Source organism: Gossypium hirsutum, chromosome D06 (genome assembly GCF_007990345.1).
Source record: "Gossypium hirsutum isolate 1008001.06 chromosome D06, Gossypium_hirsutum_v2.1, whole genome shotgun sequence".
Lineage (NCBI taxonomy): Eukaryota > Viridiplantae > Streptophyta > Magnoliopsida > Malvales > Malvaceae > Gossypium > Gossypium hirsutum.
In genome coordinates this window covers 60,977,864-60,985,361 of record NC_053442.1, presented here as the reverse complement: position 1 = coordinate 60,985,361, position 7,498 = coordinate 60,977,864, and the positions used below count along the sequence as shown (strand labels likewise).

General features: G+C 35.6%; 1 protein-coding gene across 2 annotated transcripts; it reads left to right on the top strand.

Annotated features, from left to right (window-relative positions):
- Positions 1-626: 626 nt before the first annotated feature.
- On the top strand, positions 627-6,430 carry LOC107891169 (calcium-dependent mitochondrial ATP-magnesium/phosphate carrier protein 2). 2 transcript variants are annotated; one of them, XM_041096034.1, is made up of 9 exons: positions 652-877; positions 1,016-1,064; positions 1,660-2,724; positions 2,835-3,255; positions 3,617-3,761; positions 4,214-4,332; positions 4,419-4,497; positions 5,411-5,644; positions 5,877-6,430. In XM_041096034.1, the coding sequence occupies exons 3-9, from the start codon at positions 1,665-1,667 to the stop codon at positions 6,249-6,251; spliced, it is 2,433 nt and encodes an 810-aa protein (XP_040951968.1). In that variant the 5' UTR covers positions 652-877; positions 1,016-1,064; positions 1,660-1,664; the 3' UTR covers positions 6,252-6,430. The 2 variants fall into 2 exon arrangements, with proteins under 2 accessions (XP_016671355.2, XP_040951968.1); XM_016815866.2 differs by lacking the exon at positions 1,016-1,064 and having other exon boundaries at positions 627-877.
- The last annotated feature ends 1,068 nt before the right edge of the window (positions 6,431-7,498 follow it).

Below are 7,498 nucleotides of genomic sequence, written 5' to 3'. Positions count from 1 at the left end.
TTTTATTTTAAACCCTTTTCAATGAAAGCCCGTTCAATTAGTGTATCTCCAGAATGTTCGCTTTACAAACAATATAACGAAACAGTTGAACACTTGTTCAAGGACTGTAATTTCGCCATGGCGATCTGGTTTGGTTGCCATTTTTCACTACGTCAACAATTGCAGCATTCTGGCACACTTTAATAGTGTAACTCAAAACTCCAGCGTAGATTGTTATTTCTACGGTTACTGCTGCTGCGACTACGGGATCACAATGTGACTTGTTGGGAAATGGAAAAACATCCTCTTGGAATAAGTGCCAATGAATGTACAGCACCAAGCTTTGATGGACCCATGACAACGACAGATTTATCACATGGCAATAGAAGCTGTTTGGTATATAGTATACGTCATACTTGGCCCTAGCTGTTCTCTGTTGATTTGTTTGGTTTGGTATCATACAAAAAAATGGTACAAATTTTACAGCTTGGTTGGGTGTAATGGCTGCCATTACAGCCCTATTCCGTAGGCCCCATCTAATCATTTATTTAGTTGGGTGTAATGTCCTATATTACGGGTTTATTACTTTCTTTGTGTAAATTTTATGTCTATATATATATATAATCTGATTAAATTTCCAATAACACTGTGAATAAGAACAGTATGAAAATATTTTCCAAACGTGTGATAATTAGACTGTTCAAGAGTTCCAATAAACCAAATTTACCAAAAAAACAACATTTGAAACTTTAAATGAGACTATCCAATTAGAACTCAGATGAATCCTTTATAAAAATTGGAATCCATCACCTTAAAGTAGACTGAAAACGAATACCATTTGGCTATTTTCGTCAGAACAATGCTTTAAATCAATTTCTTCAACAAATCATTCACCAAGGTGAATTCTTCTTTTAGTTCATTTCCTGTACTTCTAGCGTACAAAAGGTTTAGTTGCTGGATTCTTATTCTTCTTTTGTAATCGTTTATTATTATTTGTTTTTTTTTGCGTGTGTGTGTGTTGAAATTTTGGCTCTAGCTCGGTGGATTCTTTTTTACTAGGTGCAAAGAACTTGTTGAATCTCAAGGTAAGTGTATATTTTGAGTTCACGTAACAGAAAATTGACGATTTTTAGGCTATTAGGGGAATGGAATCGATTTCCAATTCGATTGAAGTAGGAAAGGAAGGTTTTTTTTTCCCTTTGAATTCGCTGATTTCTTTTTCCAATTCGATCAGGCCCATGTTTCTTATTTCTAGTTTTTGGGTTTTTGTGTTGTACAAATATGGTTGTTGCTGAATCTCAAGAAAAATGCAAATTTTGAGTTTGTATAATAGTAAATTTACAAATTTTTAGGCTCTTTGGGGGAATGGGATTGATTTTTTATTCTATTCAAGTAATAAAAGAATCTATCTTCACCCTTTGAATTGGCTGAAAATTTGGTCTTTCAATTTGGCTTATGATCTTTTATGTTTTTTTGGGGTTTATTGACTTGTTGAATCTTAAGAAATGTGCAACTTTTGAGTTTGTGTGACATGAAATAGATTTTCGATTTGATTCGAGTGGTAAAAGAAGCTATCTTTACCCTTTGAAGTGGCTGAAGTTTTGTTTTTTGTCAATTGTCTTTTTGCTACATAACTTTTGTCATTTTGGCTCTTGATTTTTTTTTTGTGTGTGTTTATAGAGAAAATGATGTCGAAAAGTGATCCGCTTGAATCGAATCCAATTCGGATTCGGTTCATTAAAGAAGTATTTTCACCTCTTGAATTAGGCATTAAGAATGCTGCAAAAGATCTTGAAAGTTGTTGGGGAGAGTCTAATGATAAAAGAAAAAAATTCGAATTGATTGCCCCATTGAGTGGTAGTGATAGTGATTGGAATAGCAAGGTTCAAATCTTCAGTGTGAAGAACAGAATCGGTGTTAATAATCGGTCGAATCATGTTCGTAGTGAAGAGAGAATGAAAGGATTGTCTATAAAGGTTCCGATGGATGTTATTGGCATGTTTTCGCCTGAAAATGAGCTGAACGATAAAAAGGTCGAGGCAGTTAGGAAAGGATTGAAAGGAAAATATGTTGATACAGTTGAAGGGACTTGTATGAACCGGTTGCTGTTTGCAGCGAATTGGTCGGTGCTGGTTAACAGATTTGTTGAGGCTATACCGAGCTCATACAAGTCTGGGAAGAAATGGCTTCGGAAAATGGACAAAAATAAAGGGTGTTTAAGTTCGTGTACTCGTGACATGGAATCAAAGGCACTGTTTGAGTTTAAGCCTGGAGAGTCAAGGGCCCTGGTTATCTCGAGCAATGAGGGTTTGGAACATAATCATGATCGAGAGAATGTACTGTTTGAATGCTTTATAGGATTTGCATTTGATCAGTTGACCCAAAATCTTCAAAAGCTTGATTATTTAAAAGCAGTTGCAAGTATTTGGGATGGTCGAAAAGTCGATGTAAACGGATTTTTGGGAAATTTGAAGTTTGCTAGAGTGGGAGGTGTTCCGTCCGGTCTTGTTGGTGTTGGTACGGGTGGTAGGGAAGAAACTGGTGGTAATTCATCACAAAAACTGGCCAGTCTGATACGTAACATTCCTCTATCAGATGTGGAGCATTTGAGATTGACCTTATTGATGATCTCGCCTACGGAATTGACTGAGCTTCCACTTCCATTGGGCCAGTCTTTGCTAGACCATCCAGACAAGAAGAAGTTATTCTCTGTCCAGGAGTTCTTCAGATATACCAAGTCTGAAGGTATGGTTTATCCGACAGCTTAGCTATACTACAGTCTACTACTAACTTACATCCAAGTCCGAGTTACATAGTTATGCACCAACTTTTACTCAGTTTTTTTATTCTTTCAGGGAGGAGGTTCTTTGAAGAACTGGATAGAGATGGCGATGGCCAAGTAACTTTAGAAGATCTTGAAGTTGCTATGAAAAAAAGAAAATTGCCGGTGAAATATTCTCGGGAATTCATGCGCCAGACCAGAAGAAATCCATTTTCAAAATCCTTTGGCTGGAAGCAGTTTTTGTCCTTGATGGAACGGAAGGAGCCAACCATTCTTGAAGCTTATACTTCTCTTTGTTTAAGCGAGTCTGGGACTCTCCAAAAGAGTGAAATACTGGCATCACTTAAAAATGTCGGGCTTCCAGCAACCGAAGACAATGCTGTCGCCATGAAGCGGTTTTTGAATGCAGGCACTGAAGAATCTGTTTCATATGGACACTTCCGCAATTTTATGCTTCTGTTGCCTCCTGACCGACTACGTCAAGATGAGCCTCGGTAAGGTTAATTTTCCATTTGAAGGGTCTTATTCTGAAACTGTAGTGGAAGCACAAGCTCGAATTTAATTTATGTCGAATTTTCGTTGGTTTGGGCTGCAGTTTTAGAAGTTTAAACTTTAGATTTACATCTCGGTTACTCATTGTATATATTTAGTATAATGTTTAGGTCCTCCCTTTTTCCTTCGTTGAACTATGGGTGTAAACAAGACATCTGCTTTCATAAGCTATATAGGTTTAACTTGGAAAAAATTGAAAATGGCTTGGTCAATGCCGACTCGAGCTTGAACAGTTTTAATTATCAAGCGAGCTGAATTCAAGTATTCTAAGCCTAATTGAGCTTCTTTTCTTATTAAATACAGGAATATCTGGTTTAAAGCTGCGTCTGTTGTTGCTGTTACACCACCTGCAGAAGTACCAGCTATAAGTGTTCTTAAATCTGCAATTGCTGGGGGTCTTTCATGTGGATTATCTTCAGCTCTAATGTATCCAATCGATACTGTGAAGGTAAGTTCTTCAACCTAGCGCTGTTTTTTATGTAATAATATCCATTTGTGAACATCTAGTAAAATCCATAGTCATCATATCCTTCTTGAGGATATTATCTGGAGTATGGAGAGCTCATCTGGTGTAAATTTACTGGTGCGAGCTATATCCGCAATTGATACACAACACAAGCTCCATGCTTGACTGGTCCGTGATCTGGTAAATTGAGGGAAACCAACTATTTGTCACATTTAAAAAAAATAAAGAAATGCTTCGTTTTTGTTATCCTTTCAGCACTAAAGGTTGCAAGCTGTAAAATTTCAGAAGTGAGTGTTTATTCGTAAAGTTAAGATACACTTGTGGACTTTATTGCTGAAGCTGTTGATGTTCCGGCTCATCTCTGGCTATTATGTCATCAGGGCCTTTTCATGATTTTTTTTTGTTTTTTCTTTTCCATTTTCGTACTTTACCAGACTCAGTTGCAAGCGTCAACCACCCTGACATTCCTGGAACTTATGTCAAACATTCCGCAAATCGGATTACGGGGGCTTTATAAGGGTTCCATCCCTGCAATTCTTGGACAGTTTTCAAGGTTTTATATATATATATTTTGTTGTCTGTAGTTCGTTTTGCTTTCTGTCATTTATTTGTGCGATCGGTTTTTTTTCAACATTGCAGCAATGGATTGCGGACAGGAATATCTGAAGTAAGCAAGCTTGTATTGATCAATGTTGCTCCGAACCTCCCTGACATCCAGGTAATTATTGTTGCACTATTACTTTTTTTGTGAATTTTTTATTTAATTTCTCCCTTGTTTCTTTGTAATTTGGCTTCCCTAATTTTCCATTTTGAAAGAACGTCCGATATCTTATAAGTTTTCTTCCAACGGCCATTCACAAAGCTACTTTTTGTTTGGGCCCGGTTTACTAAGAAAAACAAAAATTTACATGTTAAAGGAAGTTTCTTATTCTTCTTTTGTGTAAATGATGTTAAACAAGCTATGATATATTTGACTGGCGTCCCTGAAATCGTGCACAGTGCACCTTTCTTGCTGGGATTCAGGTGTGAGTATTGGATATGGTTATATTCAGTTTTTTCTAGGTATTTGGAGAGTTCTTGGATGGTCATGTTCTCATATTGATATTTGGATAGACACACGTATAGTTCACATTCAAAGCAATACATGAATGTAAACAATAACAAAAATTGAACAAATTGTTCTAGGAAATTTTATTTCTTCAATATAATTACGAAAACAAAGATCCAAACATCAAGTCATTGGTTGTGTAATTCTTAGATTTGTGCCGGATCCCCTTGTTAGTCAGTAGTGTTTTTATGTGCTCGTGAAGTCTCGTACCAACTCTTTCTTTGTATGTGAGTGAATCCAATGTGCTTTTGTGCTATGTTGCTACTATTTTCCGTTTTCTTGAATTACTCATGTTTGATGCATATCTGCACATGGGGAACTGGGGTGTGATCCTCCAAGGATTCACCAAACGCATTACAATTTTGAAATTTATTAAAAATACCTGTGTCTGACACTCATACTCGAGTCCAAGTAGCATGGCTTTTGTGGGTTTGTTTCTCTTTCTGTGCATGTGGAAAGTTGTCTTGCACACTTAATTTTCATTTGCAATACCGAGTTAAAATCTCATTTCTGTGCTCTGTAGGTTAAATCCATGGCATCATTCCTCGGTACAGTTCTAGGAACAATGGCGCGTTTACCTAGTGAGGTACTGAAGCAGCGTTTGCAGGCTAATCTTTATGACAATGTCGGAGAAGCTCTTATCGGTACTTGGAAGCAGGATGGCCCACAGGCCTTTTTCCGTGGTGCTGGGGCCACACTTTGTCGTGAGTTGCCGTTCTATGTTGCAGGGATGGGCCTTTACACTGAATCCAAAAAGGTATCTATTTTTGTATTTGCATCGAGATTTTTCTTTCCACCAATTTATTTGCCAGTGTAGTCAAAGCTGCCATGGTGGCATGCTGAAGGGACTTACATAGGCAGTCCTCCCTAACAGTGCACTTGCCTTAATAATGCAAGTTCCTTGTAGTTGTAAGATTCCGTGGAAGAACCGATATACACCTTAATAGAATACCAGTATACTCGCTCATATACTTGCATTTTTGTTTTAGTTTACCCAACGACTTATAAGACGGGAACTGGAACCGTGGGAAGCAGTTGTTGTCGGAGCTATTTCCGGAGGGTTAGTTTCTGTTATTAGTACACCATTCGATGTCATTAAAACTAGAATGATGACTGCATCTGGGGGCCAAAACGTATCGATGTCAGCGGTAACCATTTCTATACTCCGTCACGAAGGGCCCCTTGCCCTGTTCAAAGGGCTCCTACCAAGGTTTTTTTGGATTGCTCCCTTTGGCGCCATGAACTTTGCTGGCTACGAGTTGTTGAGGAAGGCCATGGACGGAAACAAAGACATTGCAACGGATCAAGTCTCCGGAAACAAAGATATTTCTATGGATCAAGTCTCCGAAAATGAAATCAGCTAAAGTATGAACCATTATCTTCAAATGGCCTCTGCTTTTGTTAAGGTTAAATTCTGTTATTAGTTGTTGTGCTACGCGTAAGTTATGCATTTAATACTCGTACTTTAATTTGGTTATTTTTTAGTTTGTATTTTTCAATTTTTAAAATTGCAGTTTTTATTAAATTATAATCGTTAAATTCATTAAGTTTAATTTTTTTTAACGGCAAACATATTACTACATATGCGATATTGTGACAGCTTGCTATTTCTTATTCATAAAAAAGTCAATTAATGGATTTTACTGTCGCCGTTTGCATTAATACTGAAGTTTTATAATTTGAAACGTATTAAAGAACATGTACTAAATTACGATTTTATGCTTAGTGTAATATTAATGGTAGAATTTTACCAATTGGAACCAATTTATATCAAATTAAAATATATAGATTAAATTTACAAGCAGAATTTTTATAACATTTAATCTATTTTTTAAATCTTGAACAAGATGTAGTTGGGTTAAATTTTCTATCTTGTGTGTGTAAATTATTTATTTCAGTTATATACATTAAAGAATTTAATTTCATAAAATTTATTCTAATTGGTTTTTAAATCACGCTCGTCGATTTTGAAAAAAGAAAAAAATCCAGAAAAATAAAATAAATTTTGATTAAAATGTAGCATTTAATTTCATAATATATTAAAGTTATTTTCAGTAATTAAATGTAAAAATTTTAACTTTACATTGTAAAGAATTTAATATAATATGAAATGATCCAAATTTAATAAGACTAAACAAAAATAAAATTAGGAGTATAACCCATTTCAAGTTGACCTAAACTCACATTATCATTTTTTTTTAAAATTTACTTTTGCTTGTCAAAATCCAACTTGATTAAAAAATCATTTAATTATTTAAATATTTACAATATTAAAATTAAATGATTTGGATGTTGATTTGGGGATATTTGCTATCAGTAACAGTGCTTCCCCAGTTTACTTTCTTTGATTTTTGTTTTCTCAAAGAAAGGTTATCGGTTGTGGTTCAATTTCAGGCTGGAGAGAGATCGAAGGAGGATGAGTTCGCCTTTCCTCTTCTTTAATTTTGCTTTATATTTTGTCTTGCTTTAATAAATAGTACTTGTTTTAGTCCAATTTGGTTGTTCAATCTTCAGTCCTACATATCATATGGTATGCACTGTGTAGTCAACAACCATAGACATGTTACACCTTTTATAGCAATTCATACTCATATGATTACATAATATATTA